The sequence below is a fragment of the Prinia subflava genome, chromosome 15 (genome assembly GCF_021018805.1).
Source record: "Prinia subflava isolate CZ2003 ecotype Zambia chromosome 15, Cam_Psub_1.2, whole genome shotgun sequence".
Taxonomy (NCBI): Eukaryota; Metazoa; Chordata; class Aves; order Passeriformes; family Cisticolidae; genus Prinia; species Prinia subflava.
This window is the reverse complement of record NC_086261.1, coordinates 2601228-2621339: the sequence shown is the minus strand read 5'-3', so window position 1 is coordinate 2621339 and position 20112 is coordinate 2601228. Positions and strand designations below refer to the sequence as shown.

General features: G+C 39.6%; 1 protein-coding gene across 3 annotated transcripts; it reads left to right on the top strand.

Annotated features, from left to right (window-relative positions):
• Nucleotides 1–570: 570 nt before the first annotated feature.
• On the top strand, nucleotides 571–19490 carry CLPX (caseinolytic mitochondrial matrix peptidase chaperone subunit X). 3 transcript variants are annotated; one of them, XM_063412813.1, is made up of 14 exons: nucleotides 571–728; nucleotides 4323–4483; nucleotides 5832–5949; nucleotides 10262–10416; nucleotides 11254–11413; nucleotides 12597–12638; nucleotides 13120–13296; nucleotides 14440–14604; nucleotides 14918–15006; nucleotides 15499–15663; nucleotides 16283–16582; nucleotides 16716–16808; nucleotides 17045–17151; nucleotides 18206–19490. In XM_063412813.1, the coding sequence occupies exons 1-14, from the start codon at nucleotides 659–661 to the stop codon at nucleotides 18294–18296; spliced, it is 1893 nt and encodes a 630-aa protein (XP_063268883.1). In that variant the 5' UTR covers nucleotides 571–658; the 3' UTR covers nucleotides 18297–19490. The 3 variants fall into 3 exon arrangements, with proteins under 3 accessions (XP_063268883.1, XP_063268885.1, XP_063268884.1); XM_063412815.1 differs by having other exon boundaries at nucleotides 17045–17201; XM_063412814.1 differs by lacking the exon at nucleotides 12597–12638.
• The last annotated feature ends 622 nt before the right edge of the window (nucleotides 19491–20112 follow it).

The following is a 20112-nucleotide window of genomic DNA, read 5'->3' as shown; positions in this document are numbered from 1 at the left end:
GGTGGAGTTAATGAGCCTCGTTTAATTGGTATGTAATAAATAGGAGTTGAAGGTGAGCTGAAAGAAATAGACCTAGTTACCTGCAGTTATAGGTGTGTTTTCCATAGGCACGCCTAAAGGATACACTTCATTAGATAACACATATTTATACAGTGCTCTTCCCTGCTTGAAGACCACCCCACAACTCGCGCCATCATTTTCTATTCGCTCCCAAAATCCCTTCAGTTTGCCTGAAGTTCTTCGGCTCACATCTCAACGAAAAGCTTTAAAAAAAATCTGTGATCAAAGGGATATCTTCCTGTCATATCGTATTTTGAAAGAGGAATTAAAGGGCGGAATCACCGGGAACACACACACCTGGACGGTGTGCCCGGAACAGACCGAGAGAGTCCGGGGGCGCTGCCGGTCTGTATTTCCCTCAATACCACGCGGCCCCCACGCAACCATTCGCTGTCGGGACTACACTTCCCATAATGCCCCGCGCGGCGGCTGCGTTCGTGAGGGGCGCGGCGCGGCGCGGTGCCCGCTGGGATCCGCAGTCCCGCAGTGACGCGCGGGGCCGTCACGGGGGCGTTACCGGGGCGGGCGGGGCCGGACCGCCGCCAGCGAGGCCTTGTCGGCGGCGGGGGGAGCCGGCCGGGCCCGCGGCCGCTGCACCATGTCCGCCTGCCACAGCTGCGCCGCCGCCGCCCGCCTGTTCGGCTCCACGCTGCCCTCCGCTCGCAGAGGTAACCGCGCTCCGGCCGCTCCTCACCGGGCCCGGCGGGGTCGGGCCCTTGGGCCCGCGGCCCTGAGGGGCGCCCCGGCCCCGCCGCTGCCCTTATCGCGCTGTGACAGCGGCGGGACGCGGCGGCCTTGCCCCTTTTCCTCCTCCTTTTAGCCGTTTGCCGGTGTCACCCGCGCGGTGCGAGTGGGGGTAAGGGCAGCGTTACGTGGTGTGAAGTATTGGAGAATTTGCCCTCGCTATGGGGAAATGTAATGCGGGAATCGAATTTATTTCAACAGAAGGGATGCTCAGCAGCTGTCGGACAGTGTGTGTTACCCTGCAGTGCGACTAAATGTATTTAATTAGCTTAAAACTGGCTTAATTACCTTAATTAATTAAAAGCTTACCTTTGTGGTCGTCTAAACTTGAACTATTTCTCACAAAGATGGGCTTAGTTAATAAAATTAATTATTTCCAACTTGATAGAAGGACGAGACTGTGCTAGCTACTCACTGGAAGTTGAGGGCTGTACGAGGCTGTTTCTTTTTTATTTTTTCCCTTGTTTATCCTTTTCATGGTATTCTTGGGGGTACTGAGAACAGACAAACCATATGCTGCTTTAGGTGAGCAGCAGAGCACCCCCAAACTGTGCTGAAAAATCTCTCTGTTGCCACATTTGCAACAATATTTTCAATTACTCTACCCTCAACAATAGCCTGATGAGTCAGAGATCATTTACTGCCATTGAGAAGTGAGTTAACTCTTTGTAGGTGACTTTACATTTATATCTCAAATATCACCTGTGCTGCAAGGTTCAAACCTGTACTTTCAAGTCTAGCCTGTCTGGCCATATGCAACCCCTGCGAAACAAATCAACTTTAAAGCAAGTACAGTTTGGAATTCATTACAGAATGATCTTTTTTAAAATTCGTGGGTGTTTTGATCAGAACTAAGATTCAAAAGAATCATGTAAAAGAGCAAAGGAGAATAAAATCCAGATAGAGCAATGCAATTATTTATCCATCAGCTTTCAATGAAAGTTGTTTAAAAATAAATGTATGTTATTTTTTTATGTCTTTTATATTAAATTATGTCTTCTGCCAGGTGCTTTGTTTGCTGTTGCTGGTTGGTGCAAACTTGAGAGAGTTCAGAGTGCACAAATCAATGTAATCAATCGAGTGGTATGTGGGACAGTTTGTGACAGTCTCCCTGTCACTTTCCTGAGCAATAGATGCCTCCAAGATCCCTCAGGCTTGGCCCAAAAGTCTGTATTTATTTCATCAAATATCAATTAAAGGTTAATAAGGTGTTAAGGAGCTTCCCATCGTTTCTTAACACACAGATCCCAGCATGCTGGGTTGGTTTCATTGCTGCCAACGATGTCAGGGACACGTCCTTTGAATTTAGTGCTCCAGAAAAAAAAACAAACATCACCTGAGCCACCGTGCCAGGTGTGTGAGCAAATCCTGCCAGCTCTTACACATTGGAGCATTTATCAGAGTCTGCATGGGCTGGTGGCAGCTGCCAGGCATTGGGCTGGAATGTTGATTTCCTCTGAAAAAACCCTGGGCTTATTGGCACGAGGAAGTAGTGATGATAACTTTCTTGCTTCAGTGTCTAATTATACAATGATATTTTGTCAGAAAACCACCACTCAGCCCTCACGATAAGCACATGAGGCTTAGCCACAAGCTGATGTAGCAGTATTTTTCCCCCCTGGTTTACTCTTCACGGTACTCAGAGTACTCAGTGCTCTGTGCTGTGTAAGGTCTCATAGTTCATCACATACAGTTCTCAGTGCATTTTCTGTCTCACAAGAGCGCTCTGAATTAAAATGAGGACTGAAATGTTTGAGCTTTTGTGTTAGTGCTTCAGCATTTCACAGGCCAAATCTCCCCGTGTTACAAGGAAAAAGCTGTGTGACTTCAGGTTTTGTTCAAGGGAGGCAACATGGTCGTTGTTTTATATTAAGGGGTCTTTTCTCAGTTTCTTAACCAAATATCAGTGAAAGAACCACCTCTGAGGAATGAGCCTCCAAGACAGGGAACTGCTCAGAACAGCTATTGCATTGTAAACACTCACCAAAATTTATTCTTTACTGACAAGTGCACTTGGCACACAGAGTCACAGAGTTCTCTGCACATTCAGTTAAAAGACACAGCTGTTTCTGCGAGCCAGCCAATGTTTTCAAGTTTTCTGTGATGTTTTCATAGCTTATCCTGTGTAATCTAAAATGTGTTGCAGTGGCACTCAGCAGAATTTAAAATGGGAAGCTCATGGATTGTTATTCCTCCCTCACATTTACAGACAGAAGCAATGCTGTTAAGAGATTTTTTTAAAAGATTAATTTTTAGTCATGTTAAAAATAGCAACAAGTCATCTTCAGGTTCAGGAATCTTTAAGCAGCATGTAAGTTAATAAACCAGCCTCAAATCTCATTTGACACTGTAATCTTCGTTGTGACTTTGCAGAGGCCTGTAAGAGTTTTCCTGGCAAATTTAGGTTCCTCTTCTTTATTTTTCTCCCTTCTTGTTATAGTAACAAGGTGAATTTTCAGAATTTTCAGAATATCCTCTTTCAGCTTGGTTGCTGTTGTTTCCTCTTTCAGAGCAAATAACCTGTGCTTCTCTTGCCATTCTTACTATTTCTTATTTTTTGAAGAGTTTTTGGATTTTCCATAGGATTCTCTCCTCCCTATAACAGTAAAACTCTGTATTGTCAGCAAGTTTGTAATTGCCGTGTTGCTGTACAGCTCTGCTGTGTGTAAGGCACAGAGTCCTTATCAAAACCAGGGAGCAAGTGAGAAATTCACCACTTTAAATGCGGGAGATGAGATATTGATTCCAGGCTGTTGTTGATGTTGAAATCACAAGCACAACATATGTTGGCTCACGTCATACCCAGCCATGAAATGCAATCCTGACAGTGTTGCAAGAGAAGGAAAAGGCTGTTTAGTTTCTCAGTGAGGTTTTTTTTCATGTTGGCAGTGAGGTATTTCAGCAAAGTTAAGATTACGCTGAGTTTGCCGGTGCCGGCACTCGGTGAGTGCCAAATAGGACACGGCTTCTCAGTTTTCCTCAGCACAATTTTTGTTGCCAAGAGGTGCCTCAAATTCCTGGAAACTAATTTTTAGTGGAGTTCCCAAGCGAAAGCCAAATCCAGACGTGCAGTCATTGAGTCTGAAACACCTGAATTTGCATAATAAAGAGACTCTTCAAAAGTTTCTCTTGGGGGGGGTTTGAATAATTTCACAATAAAAGCTGTAAGTTGATTATGCTTATCATCTTCAGGATCAGTTTCATAACTGGGATATTCCCTATTTCATGCCACCAGAGGACTCTCACTTGTTTGGTGTTAGAGGACCTGGAATTACTTTGGGGTCTTTTTTAGAAAACCCAGGCAGCTTTTAATGAGATGAACATTAAGGCGGTAAAGATCATTTACTTTGAATGACTGAAATATGTATGTTCAGAGCTGAATTGTGTTGCCAAAACGTTTAAACTCCACTTAAAGTAAATCAGTTTTGAGATTTGGTGGCAATGGAATTAAAATGGGAGTATTTTTAGTATTTAACTTACTTTATTTCTTTTTTCCCCCTTTTTCCTTTGTTTTTTAGGTATTACTTGTGGTCGTACACGCATCCCTGTTTTAGGAAAACTTGGAACTTTTGAAACTTGTTCCCTAAAACGAATTCCTCTTAGAAACTTTTCAGAAACACCAGCATATTTTGCTTCAAAGGATGGTGCAAGCAAGGATGGTTCTGGAGATGGAAGCAAGGTAATCTCCACAAACTGGGGGTTTCAATAGTTTATGTAAAATGTTCCTTAATTTTTTTTGCTTTTTTTTACTTAAAATTAATCTCGAAATTTTGGCCAACTCCTGACATTTCTAATCCTTCAAACTGCTGCAACTGGCAGTGAAGAAAAAATAAATTGTATTGTGAATTTGTTAGGAGATAAACCTTGTAAACATCCCACAATGCTTTTCCCAGTTTTATAAATCTTTTTGCCCAGTGTAAACTTGAAAACTTTATGGGATGTCATAGGAACAGGTTTCAGGATGTTAGGAAAGAGTAGTAATCAGAGCTATTCTCCTTCAAAAGCCTGGTGCTCCCAAGTAGACTTTAAAAAAATACATTTAAAATATGTTTCTGGGCTTAGAACTGGTTTGTCTTAAGTAAAGACAAGTCAGTGAGGACATGAGCTCACCTTTTGTTAGTAGTAGTCTATTTATATATCCTAGTCATTCCCTATAATTATAGTTAATAAACAGCTTCTTCAGATAAATGATTACCTGAGAATAAAACTGCTCTTTAGTCAGCAAATAGCATTTTGAGAGTTCACAGGCAATAACTTTGCCTCAGTATGCTGTGTTGTGAACCTGAGGAATTGTCCAGGGGACACAGGTCTGTTCTGAAGGTGCAATTAAACTTAAAAAAAAAAAAAAAAAGATGAAAAAAATTGTGGGTTTTTTTTTTCTTGAAGAGGATTGTGAGGAGAAATCAGTAGTCAAGACAGGTTTAAAAAATGAAGAACTGCCTTAGAAACGGGAAGAGAGATTTTTGCTGTTTCCTAGAATATAATGCCTTGTATTAATCAGAGTATAAAGGCATAGATACAGATGCAAGTAAAAAATGCAGTATTTCCAAGCACCCTGAAATTCATGTTTCAGCACAGATTGCTACACCTGCCAAGGAAGTGAGAGGAGCTGTGGCTTCAGAAATTCTTAGAACCCACACAGTTGAGATAGTAAAATACTCTCTAAATATGATTTGTTTTCTTGTATGGCATTAAAACATCAAAATCCACTATCAAAACACTGTTGACACAGCTTGTTATTGTTTTAGGGCCAGTCAAGCAGCTCTAATGCCGGTATGGGCTACCTCTTCCCTGGGCAGACCTGGGAAATGCAGATGCATTTGTAAATAATTTGTAAAAGTAAAACACTCCCAACTGTTTGTGTCACATTCTTCTAAGTTTCCAAAGCCTTTAAAAAATCCTGACGATAGCTATTTTGTCATTCAGCTATTGCAAAATTCAAATTATCTGATTCCATAAGCACACTGCTAGATGTTTACTGTACCAGCTCCATTGTTTGGGGCTAATTGTCTGGAAATCTCTTTTAGAAATCTGTTGGTGAGGGTGGTGGTAAAAAGTCAAGCTCTGGAAGCTCTGGGAAAGGAGGGAACCAACTGCGCTGCCCAAAGTGTGGGGACTTGTGCACACACGTGGAGACCTTTGTGTGTAAGTTTTCCTTAAAACTTAACTTGTTTAAAAATAGTTACAGGTGGGACTTTGTGATTTAGTATAGTCCTGATGGCTGAGTGTTGGCCTACCAAATTATATGGTGCCAGAAATTTTGTTATGCTTAGTTTGGCTTTGTTGCTGTACCCATTTATTGTCTCCGTGGGTACATTTGTGCTATTCCCATGATGGGTGGGAATGTGGTAGTGGAATTCACATTGCATCTGTGAATATGCATTTTTTAAATCATTCATGGCCTTTTATACTTAATACCATTTTAGCTACAGATACTTTCATATCTCTATTATATAAGTATATACTTTATATATGTGCGTTTGTAATGTCTGTCCTTTCTTTCCTAAATAATAAAACTTTAATCCTGCATGTACTATAACCAAAGTGCTTATCCAGCAGAGGAATTAGTATCTGACAGATGGCTTACTAGAACAGTCTTCCATGGCAAAGTCAGAGCTCTAATACATTCCAAATAGTAAAGTTCAACTAGAAAATCCAAATTGCCTGTTCTCCAGCAGCAACTGCTATTTTTATTTTTTTTAAGTATAATCCATATTAATGCTATTTATTCTTTAGGTTCTATCAGACTTGAAGACATTTCATACCTTATTTCAGCACTAATGAGACCAGCTTAGAAAAAAACCACTTTTGTCAGAAAGAAAATGGTCATTTTTAATTGTTGGGGCTCAAGGAGGAAGTAACAAGTCATCATCAGACTTGTGTACTAGAGGCTTAAGACAAGGTCAGCATAAACGTGTTCAGCAGTTGTTAATACAACAGCTGGCAAAAATAATGAGTGGATGTGCTGTTATTTGCTGCTACTCATATAAAATAGTATTTTAAATTATCAAATGTCATGAATCACATGACAGTTTTATAATAATAGGAGTATATTTCTTTATGTCAAAGAAAGGATCAGTTTTCAGTTGCTGTTTCCCTGCAGAAGTAAGGCTGTTTTTCCAGTTTGTTTGAAACTATAGGCAACAAGGTATTCTGCAAAACCTGGCACTAGTCCATGGAACTAGAAATATGATCCTGTCTGGTGTTCAGTGTGGTCTCTCCCTGGACTAGGTGTGGTTGGAAACAGTAGAAGGATTTTTAATCTCATTTACCTTCTTATGATTCATGAGCAGGCAGAGATGTTTTGGAAACTCTCTCACTTCACTGGTGTGTTTCCCTTGGTACTGCAGTCTGTGCTTTTATCTGGAATTACCATTCAAGCATTGTCCCAGAACCATCCCTGGAAAGCAGGGATGTGATTTAGTGTTTTGTCAGTGTTGCTGGGAACACTTAAGTATGCCTGGAAACCTTGGGAACGTGATTTATTCATACCAACACTGTGGAAGAATGTATCTTGATAGATGCAATCTAAAATTCCCAAGTAGTAAACCCACTTGAGTTGGAGCATCAGAATAACACAGGTTCTGTAAACAGCTTGGGACTGGAAACCAACTTTTTTTAGTTCCTGTGAGTCCTGGTGAGGTTTTTTCTGGACCTGTGTTATTCTGGTTTAGTCTGTTAATTTGAGCACACTGCTTCCCAATCACAACAGAACTTGTAATTATCTTAAAATTTATTTGAAAAAAGAAAACAAAAACTGAGAAAAAGAAATCTGTCCCATTCTGCCCAAAATGAATGAGTTGCAAGTTGTATTAAGCCTACTGTAACTTGATTTTTTTGGATAAGCCTTTGTTGTTGCTTAGTCAGGAAAAATGATGAATTTGCACAGTTCCGGTTTGAATTGCCAAACTGCAGAGCCTTACATAAGTACCTAAAACCAAAGGAAAACATGCAATTAGTATTTGTTTGAGTTTAAATATTAGATTTTCAGTCATTTTGAGAGAAGTAGGGAAACAAAATACTGAATAAAAGCCACATTCATTAGGAAATTAAGTGTGGCAGTGTGACAGGCTGGTTTTCTAGTGGAGTTTGTTTTTGATGGAGCTTCACTTTGTATCTGCAGATCTTGCAGAAAGATTTGCTTGGCAATGGTTTTCCAGTAATTAACAATGAAAGAAAAATATGAGGCAAACAAAAAGTCATTTTGCTTTGACCTCCTTTCTCAGCAGTTCCTGTATTGTTTTGGGTTGTGAAAGTCTGTAAGGAGAGTTTGTGATCAATGAAATAAGACTTGATCCTCAGATGTAGAGTGAAATCCAATAGCTGTAAAGCTGATTAACATAAGAAGCCTTTTCTGGATGCTGCTTTTACTGTCCCCACCTGATGCCATCCTCCAAAGCAGCACTTCCCTACTACTGCACATACTCAGAAGCTTCCCTGCTTTCTTTTTCCTGGTTTGTTATATTTTTTTTACCTTAAAACAGTTTGATAGTAGCCCATTATCTCAGCCCTACAATTCTTTTTGAGTTTAATCCTCTGGTTGTCTCTATTTCCTCTATGTTTTGTAAAAACCTGGAATTTCTTTTTGGCAAGGTCAACTCACACCTACTTTCGAAATGCCCTTGCCAAAGCAGCCTCTGTGGCAATGTTGTCTGATTAAAAACAACACTTGACTTGAATTTTGGCACACTGTAAATATTTGCAGACATCTTAATGACAGGGAGGTAATTTGACATGGATATTCTTTGTGTTGTGCATTTATGTCTTTGCTAAAAGAACATATGAAAACATTGCCAGTATTTAGGATTAGCAAAGTTGCCTGCAACTCAGTTGTGTACTCATTTTGCTTTTAGTGAAGTTTTAAAGATGCCCCATACTGCTCTTACAGCCCACTCCTTATTTTCTGGGATTTTTTAAATCATTCATGCAGATCTCTAAAGGGAACGACCATTCTCATGGCTATTCTATCCAAAATAAGCCTTGTATAAGGAAGCAGAACAGCCTCATGGCACTGTAGTCATCATGAATATCAGAGCTGTTTCGAGTGAGCCCTGGGAGAAAGGCTGGGTTGCTTTTTTTCCCTACAATATTGTTGCTAAATAATAGTTACGTAAGAAGAATGGGTTTGTGCAAGTGGATTTCCATCACATTCCCATGTGGCAGATAACAGTAATTTGGAAGGTTGCCAGGAAAACTTTCAGGGTGTTACAGAGAATTTCTTTGAAGCAAAGTTAATAAAGCTGTCTTGGTCACTGTATTAGTTGCTACATTCTTAAAGTAATCTGTTGGTCTTGCTTATCCAGGTATAAGGTGGGATTAATGGTAAGAAAAGTCCCAGCCACTCCTCTTCTGCTGATGCCAGTCCTGTGGGAGACAACAAGTTATAAATAAGCAGCTTGTTTATTGCTAGAGGCTGTTGTTACAGTCAGCTGGTGCTACGGTGTTGAAGCCATTTTCTAAAAACTTGTTATGATTTCAGAAGTTCTGACACTGAAGTTTTCATGGCATTGTTTTTCTACACTTTACTTTTAAATAAATACATTTTGTAGTACATTTCCTTTAAATCTATCCTATTGCTCATGATTTGCATTTAATAGCATAGTAATATGGGTAGAAAGGATCTATTCTGAATTACTTTTATTATTCTTCTGTACTGTCTGTTTTTATTGTTTCAGCTTTGCTTTGCCAAAGGAAAAGAAAAGCAATGCAGGTTCTCATTTTCAGGCTTATGAAACCAACCTTTGCAGATTTCTTGAGACATAGTTCACAAAGTCAGCAGTAGGAAGGTTTAGCTTTTGGAATTCAAAAGAAATTTGTTCTAGTCTTGACAGTAAAAACAAATAAGCAGACGATCTTGCAGAACATCCAAGTCCTGATGGTGTGCTGCATACCAGAGCTGCCTCTGGTTGGGATGAGCCCTTTGGGTGACCCCTGTGCTCGGGGTCCTGGCCTTGGGTGGCTCAGGCCTGAGGCACAGTGTTCCAAAGCCAGTGGGATGCAGGGAGCAGCAGCTGCCACAGCCCTCCTGTAATGCTGTCTTTGATATTCTAGACTGCTTTCCTGCATTTTAGTCTGTGCCTAACCACAGTATTATTTTGCTGTCAGTTTGAGAGCTGGGAACATTGCCTGTATAGCTAAAGTCTGCTCATTAATTTTGTCTCTCTTAGAAGTGTAAAGTATCCTCTCCTGAGTGTGGTGCTGCTGGATAAGTATCAAAAAGAGTTTTGTGTTTAACCCATTGTCTGGTTGCTGCCCAGCATTCTGATTTTTGGGGGAAGATTGTGTTCCCTCTGTGTCAAATTTCATAGGCCAATAGTAGCTTTTAAATGTTCTAAGATGAGCGAGGGACAAGTGTTGTGTAAACAGAGTGGCTGTGCTGTCTTACAAGTGCCTGTCCTGTGTGATGAACTTGGACAGAAGCAATTCCTCTTACTGTTTTGTTTGACTTTTTCTGCAGCTTCCACCCGTTTTGTGAAGTGTGAAAAGTGTCACCACTTTTTTGTTGTCCTGTCAGAGGCAGACACAAAAAAGAGCATCATTAAAGAGCCTGAGTCGGCAGCAGAAGCTGTGAAATTGGCATTCCAGCAGAAGCCACCACCTCCACCGAAAAAGGTATGTTTTTTAAGGAATACCTTTTAAGAAGGTTTACCTTCTGAATTGTCCCAGAGTCCCTGTGTGGTGCAGCTTCCCTGAATCTGCACCAGGTGTGTAATGGGCTGCTGGGACAAAGCAACAAACAATAAAGATGATTAGCTCAAGATTAAACCTTTGTGAGCTGTGTGACCCAGCAGAGCACTGATAAAGGGAACAAGTAGATCCAATAAAGGTATTGGAGCTTGTTTTCCTCTATCTTTGTCTTGTGACTTCATTTTCTCCTCTGACCTTGAGGCTGACCTCAGCCCTCACCAACCTTAGTAACTTTTCTTTCTCACTATGGCCTTGCATTCCTTATTTTAGCAGCTTCTTTCTGTAGCTGCAGAGCTTTTTATTTAGTGTGGGTTTGTGTGAGAGCTGTAGCTGATTAACTTGTGGCCATAGTCCTTCTGAAGTCATTTAGTTTCCCTCTGGAGATGAGTGAGGAAGCCTTTTATGTTTCTCAGTTCCTGGTGGACTGTCATGGTTTCTGAACCTGCACACAGCTCCTTGATATGCCTTCTTTAAGGAAATAAGTGTTCTTAAAATTTCTGTTCCTCATAAAATTTTGGGTGAAAATGGCAGTGGGCTTACATATTAGTAGGGCAGAACTGGCAGACCCAATATGTGTGTGTAAGCAGCATGTTTTTTATGTAAACTTATCAACAGGAATATGTTTTGTCTTTTGAATGTTAGTTTCTATTTCTCAGGTCTGTAACAATTCAGGCCAAAGTCCATCTTTGGCACAATATACTATTTTGCCTTTTCTGCTGCCAGAGGATTTAGAAGTGTTACTAAGATGAAGCTGTTTTTCAGATTTACAACTACCTCGACAAATACGTTGTTGGTCAGTGTTTTGCAAAGAAGGTGCTTTCAGTTGCTGTGTATAATCATTACAAAAGAATCTACAATAATATCCCATCTAACCTGAGACAGCAAGCAGAAGTTGAGAAACAGACTTCTTTAACACCAAGAGGTTTGTATGATATTTAGTATTTTTCTGGTCAAATAAATTACCATTTCAGGGCCCTAACATAAGAAATCTAAGAATGGTTTTACCCTGACAGTAGATGTTCTCTAACTGAAATGATCTATACTAATTCCTACTAAATACAGTTTTCACTGTGGACTTGTGTGATTTATTTAAATGGTAATCAGAAAGTTTATGGTGCTTACCATATTAGTGCTTAGCTCTTTTCACTGATACATATTAGGGGATATTCTCCTTTAACTTTCTAAAGTGAGTCTCCTAATCTTTTCTTTCTAATCTCATTTACTACTAACGGTCAATCTGCTGCTTAATCTGCAAGCAACAATGCAGATCAGGAAGGTGATATTTTGCATAGGTGTTGCAAATTGACGAGTCCGTGGATTTCTGACTTCCCTTGCTCCTGCTGGCAGCATCTGCTGCTCACCACAGTATTGTTCCATATCTAGCAGGTGTAGGTGGAGTTACTCCTGGCAGTGCTTTTGCTGCTGAGTAAGTTTGTAGCTATGTTGATCTAATTTATTTTTAGAAGTGGGATTAAGTTACCATCTCAGACTCAAAGTGTACCTTGGGTGGGTTTTTTTTTTTTTTAAGGTGTTTTGTTCTGTCTTGCAAAAGTTACCACAGAAATCTTCTTTGTTTTTTGAATTAACATAAAGAAGTCTTTTAAATGAGGAGGGAACATTAATAGCAGTGTTGTGGTAATGGTAAGAGGGCAGTTGTGTACCTGGCACCAGGAAATTCCTGACCCTCCACAGGGAGATACCATGGTCCATACCCAGAGAGACTGACAGTGAATATTTACATATTTCAGAGTGCTGTCTTATAACAAAGTCTTACATTGAAACACTCAGGAAGAGTTTGAGGAAGCCTCTTCAAACCAAAATTATTGCATTTTTTTCCCTTCCATAATTGGTTTTACAGTGAAAATCTAATTACAGGTAAAAGGTTGTTGTTGTTTTTAGAACTAGATAGCTTGCTGACATTTTAAAAACATGTAATTTGGGATTTGGGTTGATTTTGACAGCAATACAAAATAGCTCTTGTGGGGATTTCTTGTTAGAAATACATTGATAGACAGTGGTGAGATGTATTCAGAAGAGGGCAAGAGGTGGAGAATTTATAAGCTTTTATAAACTTATTTTATGACTGTTTTCATCCTCTCTCTTAGAATTAGAAATCAGAAGACGGGAGGATGAGTACAGATTTACAAGTAAGTGAACCCTCTCCTCATGTCCTCCTCTGCAATACCTCCTTTAATGACATGGAGAACAGTCTTTAGTGACTGCTAGTTTGAAATGTTGGGTGAAGTCCAGTGCTTGTACTTTTTCATCGTGGAAATCAACAGCTTGGGTTTATTTCTTCTCATATGTTAAAAAAAGAAAAGGAAATTACAGTTAAAATGAGTATATTTGTAAAGACTGAAAAATCCTCTTGCTTTTTAATGCAGAGGAATACTTTTAGGTAATCCACTGTGCCACTGGAAATTCTTTTCCTATATGCCTCTGCAAAAGTATGATTGGTACTCCTGTTTGTGTAATAATTGTATTATTATTATTTCTGTTGCTTTCCTCTCTGTAAGCTTCAGTACAGAGAGAATTCCAGGTTTGCAGAAGAACCAAGCAGTTACTGTGTGTTTAAGGCAGTGACAGATCTTGTTGGTGCTCAAACAGTGCTGTTATTGTTCTCCTCAGAACTCCTGCAGATTGCTGGAATCAGTCCACACGGTAATGCTTTGGGAGCATCAATGCAGCAACAAATGAACCAGCAGATACCTCAGGAAAAACGGGGAGGAGAAGTACTAGATTCATCTAATGATGACATTAAACTTGAAAAAAGTAATATTTTGCTGCTTGGACCAACGGGATCAGGTATACAGCTGCATGCTTCTATAGGTGTCCTATTTTTCATGGAATTTGTTGTTAATGAGTGATTTTCCTCTTCTGTGATTATTGAGATTTGGTTTATTAAAAAAACCAAACTGTGAAGTTCAAATTGGCATTGCAGTGCTTTCCTGCCATCTTAACATGCTGAGCTAGTGGCCTTAAAAAGGAATGAGCTGTAGTTGTGTGGTTTTCTTTTTTTCTTTTTTTAATGCCTATATTTACTGACTGAATAAAAGATGCCACTTGGACTAAGCTGAAATAAAATGCATTTATAGTTTCTCTGCTTTAGCTGGCAAGCTGAGATGCTGCAGTTAGTGCTGTTTCACCTCTGGGACAGATTAGTTGCAGGGGGTTGGAAAGAGAGATTATTTTATATAAAGACTTGGGAGTGTTTGTGCTGAAGTGATGACATTTTGCAGACTTTTTGGGAGAACACTCACTAAACAATATTTTAATTCTGTTTCTTCCCAACTTCAAAGCAGGAGCAATTGGACTTTGCACTGCACCCTGAGTGTCTGCAAAGGACTACTGATTTATTTAATCTTTAAACTCTGCAAGTACATGTATTATGGTTTTTATATTGTGTGACATTTTGTGGTACTGTACGCATTTCAAGCTGCCTTAAATACGTATATTAAACTAAAACCAGAAATACAGCCTGCCAATGTAAAAACCACTGCTTATGAAAGCTGTCGCCCTTGGGAAATACTCTTATATTAAGATGCTGGTATGATTCAGAATGTCTAATAAGAGTAATGATGATCCTGTGGTGAATGGTTTGGTTTGGAGGGTAGCTTAAAGCTCCCCTCGTTCCACCCCTGCCATGGGCAGGGACACCTTCCACTATCCAAGGTTGCTCCAAGCCCTGTCCAACCTGGCCTTTGACAATTCCAGGGATCCAGGGGCAGCCACAGCTTCTCTGGGCACCCTGTGCCAGGGCCTCCCCACCTCACAGAAAAAGGATTTCTTCCCAAAATCTCATCTAAACCCACCCTCTTTGAATTTAAAGCCATTCCCCCTTGTTCTGTCCCTACACACCCTTGTTAAAAGTCCTTGTTCAAGTACTTGGATTTGTGTGCTCTAAGAGAAACGTGTGGCAGTTCTAACATGCAGCTTTTATTCTACCAGGTAAAACCTTGCTGGCTCAGACTCTGGCTAAATGCCTGGATGTCCCTTTTGCTATCTGTGATTGTACCACCTTGACTCAAGCTGGCTATGTTGGGGAAGACATCGAATCTGTCATCGCAAAACTCCTGCAAGATGCCAACTACAACGTAGAAAAAGCACAGCAAGGTAAACTTTTAATGTGTGTTTCAGAGACTGTTAATTTTATTGAGGTGCTCTAAGCTTTTGAGACCACTAGTATTCCTGAAATTAGTGTTCCTGCTGCATGTACCCAAAGTATAAGTCAGATAGAATAAATCTGAAAAGAGCTCAAGGTGTATTTTGTAGTTTTGGTTTTGACCATAACTGGACAAGATTACACATGTTTTTGCAGTCAGGAAGTAGAACAGACTGCTGCTCTCTCAAATCTTAATATTCTCTGCAAATTCTTGCTTCTCTTAAAAAGTAGGATCTTCTTTAAACCCATTTTCTGTAACTGCAGGAATTGTTTTTCTGGATGAAGTAGATAAGATTGGCAGTGTTCCTGGTATCCATCAGTTACGGGACGTTGGGGGAGAAGGTGTTCAACAGGTAAATACTTCCATGGAATGATTTTACTTCCTGAGTGGGAATGTATGGAGTCATAGTTCTTCAGTTCCTTAAGTATTCACCTTCAAAAGACAGATCTTTCCTCTTGACTTCATTAAAAAACATAATCTCAAAAGCATTTTGAGGTATCCTTATGGAGACATTTTAGTTCAAAAAATGTCTGCAGCATTCAGACAGGCATTTCATAATGCAGCCAAGGACAGGTAACAATTCCCATTTAAACAAAGCTCTTAAAACAGCTAATCTTTATATACATAATGTGCATGGGAGCCACATCAAAGGAACATTTTGGTCTGTGAGTAGGATTGTCTTATAGGGAAAACTGACTTTTTTGGACACTTACTGTTACTATAAAGGCATAAGGGAGCAAAAAATACAAGTGTATTTGTGAAAGTGAACATATCATGGTGTTCCCTTTTACATGATGCTACACAATGGAAATTTTTTATTGCTTATTTCTTCTTTCCTTCTTAGGGCTTGTTAAAATTACTTGAAGGCACAATAGTAAACGTTCCAGAAAAGAATTCTCGGAAACTACGCGGAGAAACGGTGCAGGTTGACACAACAAACATTCTGTTTGTAGCTTCTGGTGCTTTTAATGGTCTTGACAGAATTATCAGCAGGAGGAAAAATGAAAAAGTGAGTGCATCAGGGCTGAAAAATCATCTTGATTACTGTTCAAACTACTGACTTTTACAAGTCTTGCTCTATTTGTAAACACTCTAAATTTCTTTATTTCAGCAAGTGGTGCTAAAAGCCATCATCATCTTAAAATACTTGGTCCTGCAGGTCACTGTCTTGTAGATGAGTTTCTGGGGACAGGGTTCTGGCTGTAGCATTCTGACAAAATGTGCTCCCTGTCTCTAGCACTAAAGGAGTGACTGAAATTCAAGTTATTGTTCATGTAATCCATGTAGCTTCCCATGTAAGCAAACCTGCCTGTATTTGCTTCACCTATGAGTGTCACTGGTACTTGTAAAGTGACACACAACATATTAATAACCTTCTTTATTTCAAGAAAAAAATTGCTCTTGTACTGATATATTAATCTTTCACTGAGGAAATTCAATTTTATAGGAAACTGATTGTATGCAAGGAGTCTAATCTTACTCTAAGTAGTTTCTTGAGCTCGAATTAGTATGTAATGACATAATCAGTCACTGCAGATTTTTTAATACTCATGGAAAGTGATTTATTTACATCAAGAAAACTCAGTTAGTTATTACAGTTCTCTAAGCAGAACGTGTTTGTTTTGCAGTACCTAGGATTTGGGACACCATCTAACATGGGGAAAGGCAGAAGGGCTGCAGCAGCAGCTGATCTGGCCAATATCAGCGGGGAGTCTGACCCACAGGAGGATATAGAGGAGAAGGATCGCCTGCTGCGCCACGTGGAGGCCAGGGATCTCATCGAGTTCGGCATGATTCCTGAATTTGTGGGACGTTTGCCTGTTGTGGTTCCTCTGCACAGCCTGGATGAGAAAACCCTTGTACGGATTCTTACGGAGCCACGGAATGCTGTGGTTCCTCAGTACCAGGCACTGTTCAGCATGGATAAGGTTTGAGTTTTTATTTGATGACTCTTTGGTGCTCATGTTTATAAATACAGTGCTGTTTTCAGTAATGCTTGCATTCAACACGCTGAGTTATACATGAAGTCATTAACTGAACTTGCTGTTTTTCTCTGTGTAGTGTGAATTAAATGTGACTGAAGATGCATTGAAGGCTATAGCCAGACTGGCCCTGGACAGAAAAACTGGTGCCAGAGGTCTTCGATCTATAATGGTGAGTAATTAAATCTTACAAACAATAAAGGAAGCTTCCTGCATTTGTGTGTATGGACCTAATTGTGACCGTTTCCAGTGAAAACCACCCTTAATTCTGGCCCTTACATGGACAAAATAAATCTCTCTAATGCTGTGAGTATTTAGAGTTCTTCCAAGAAGACTCTCTAGCTCTGAAAATCGCCTTTTATGTAGCAGAGGCCATACAGAAATATTTTCCCTCCCATTTTCTTGTAGGAAAAGCTGCTGCTGGAGCCCATGTTTGAAGTGCCCAATTCTGACATCGTATGTGTGGAAGTTGACAAAGATGTTGTAGAAGGCAAAAAAGAGCCAGGATACATTAGGTAAAACCGTAACAGAAGTAGCAGAACAGACCAGTAATACAACTAGACAGGTATTCTAATGGAATAAACACAAATCCGTGCACACAACCTAAAAAAGATTAAATGCTCTGTATATTGTACACAGCTGAATTCATGCCTATTCTGTCCTAGAGACTTTGAATTGGTATTGCTGTAGTTTTTAAACAGAAATTTTAAAATAAATATATGTGAAGTTACTTTTGTGTATGTATACCTGTAGGAATGGAAGTAAATTTTAACAGTGGAACTTTAAAAATCATTTGTGACTGTACTGAAATCTCTGAAATGAAGCTGTTTGTTCCTTCTTACTTTTTACCACTGATTTGGGGTTTTTGATACAAGTGCAGTCTGCAATGGTTTTCTACATTAGTCTTTCAGCAGTGGAGAGCCACAAAGGCACATCTGTTGATTTGCTGAACTATTGTTAAAATAATCAGTTTAATGTTATGAAGAGTATGGTAATATTGTGAAATGTTGAAAACACTGGACAAATACCCATTAAAAAAAGAGGCAACAATTTCAGTGAATGAAGGATGGAATTGTGAGAGAATAGGTCAGTTTAAAACTGGTTTAAAAATGAGTTCCCAAATTTCAAGTCTGAAATTTAGGAACTGTGTCTTGTCTCTATCACTGTCAATGATCTCTATCACAACTGTCTCTATAATGTTGTTTGAGTAGCATTCTCCACTAAGGTACATTTACTCCATTTCAGCACCTTGTCTGTGCTGAAGCTTGTGTTGTTGGAGTGAAAAGTATTACACTGATGGTTCCTTGAAGTGATTTTGTGTAGCACCAGAAATACTAAATTTATTGATTACATCAAACAACTTACTGAAAATCAGAAGGCTAATTGAATTCGGTTAATTGAGCCTGTGTGGCAATGCAGATGTGCACAGCAGCATTTCCAGATGAGAAGGTCAGAACTTTTGTCACGGGGCACTGTGCATGTGACCTGTTTGTCAGGAGCCATGGAAAGTGTCTCTTGGTTTTTTTTCTCTCTCTGTCTAAGGTATCTGATCATTCCTTTCAATCCTAGGGCTCCCACCAAGGATTCATCAGAAGAGGAGTATGACTCTGGAGTGGAGGAGGAAGGCTGGCCTCGACAGGCAGATGCTGCAAACCATTAAACACTGTCAGAACTCTCATCTGCAAAAAGCTCCCTTGGTTCTTTCCTTACGATTGCCTCTGGCTCCAGCCTGATCCTAAAGCACCGGATCTGTCTCGGATACGATGTGTGATGAGGAATTTCATTAGCTAAATCAGTGTATTCATTGCAGCATCACATTGATTTGATGGACAGAGTGTGGACTGGGATGGCATATAATGTTCAAATATGAATTGTATATTACACTTGTTCAATTAAAATGTATAGCAAATGCAGCAGCACCTGCACTGCCCTTGCCAGAAACTAAACCAGCAGCACAGGTGCTGCCAATAGTTAGATTTAACAATAATGTTACTCTGCAAACGGGAAATTCAAATTAATAATTAGTAGAGGGTGAGTAAACTTATCTTAGCTCCTGGTACGGCTCACAGGGGGTTTTGTTCAGGTCAGTGTTAGTCCTGCTGGTGTGTGAAACCCAGCGGGCACTGGAGTGATTTGTTACATTGGTGGGGGAGGAAGCCTTTTGGAAAAACTGGGACGTGCTTTGTGACACTGCGGGGAGATTCTGCTAAAATGTGACACTGGTTTGTTACTGGTAATTTGAATATCCAGTAATACCCTTCAGGTCTCCATTGGGAGCTTTAGACACCTTGGATACTGGGAAAGAAGGTGAAGTCAGTCCTTTGCTGGTTTTCCAGAGGGATAAACAAGATTCCTAGGAAGCAGTAAAACCATCTAAATTTGGATGAGAAGTCGCCATAAATTTTTAAATATGAATGTTCTAATATAGTACATTTTGTTTAACGTATTGGAACTATCATGCATCAATTTTTTGGTGCCAAGTATTTGCCCAACCTATCTTATAATGTTAAGAGATGAAAGAAGTAAATGTATAATATTTTTGCTGTAATCAGTAGTGATTGTTCACAGGACAGTGCTTTTTAAGTTATATTCTCAAATGCTAGTATTGCATCGTGTGGGTTTGTCTTTGATTTTTAGTCTCACAGCAAGCAATCCTCCCTCTTCCGTTCTCCACCAAAATTAATCCAATCCTTTAGGAAAGTCTTTGTAAAAACACTAAAGGACCTGTATGTTTTTGATTTGTTTCAGGAATTAAAATTGCCGCTTACAATTTGTTTTGTCCTTCGGTGAAAATGTGGACTTGAGTTTCCTTAAAACTTTAATTCACCCTATTTAAATAAAACTTCCATCCTTCTTTTCAGTCTAGTGGATGTTTTAGGACAGAAAAGGATACCGAAAATCTATTGAGCCTATTCTTGTCATTAGTTTTTGTCATGTAAATTTTACGTAATATTTGTGTTCTTCCCCTAGCAACAGTGTGACATGCAGTTTGTAGCCAGGTGCGACAGATACTTCCCGTGGGATTTCAGATTTTTTCCAGGTTAAATGACCCACTAATGGTTCAGAAAAAGCTGCATTTGGAGTTAAGGATATTTCTAGAAACTTGATCCCCTCGGAATGGGAATCTGTGGTGAACTATCTGTAACTGCATCCTCACTTTCCTTTTTGTAGAGTGAAAAAATATAACAGCTTTTAACTCTGAATCCTTTAATTCAAATCCTTTTTTAAACAGATAGAAAAAAACCACCACATTTTAGGTAAAACTGTTCAACAACTTAGTTTTGAAAGTTGTTTGGAATTCTGTAACCAAGAACTGTTTTTAAGGAAACAAAAATGCCGTGTAACTACAGTTTGTACTTCACCTCTGGCGTTTGAATAAAAGCGAATATTCAAGCAGTGGAGAGTTGTCATCCCTGACGCCATCCCCACATATTTTAAGTTTTAGGAGTAGTTTTTGAAATACAATTTTTCAAGGG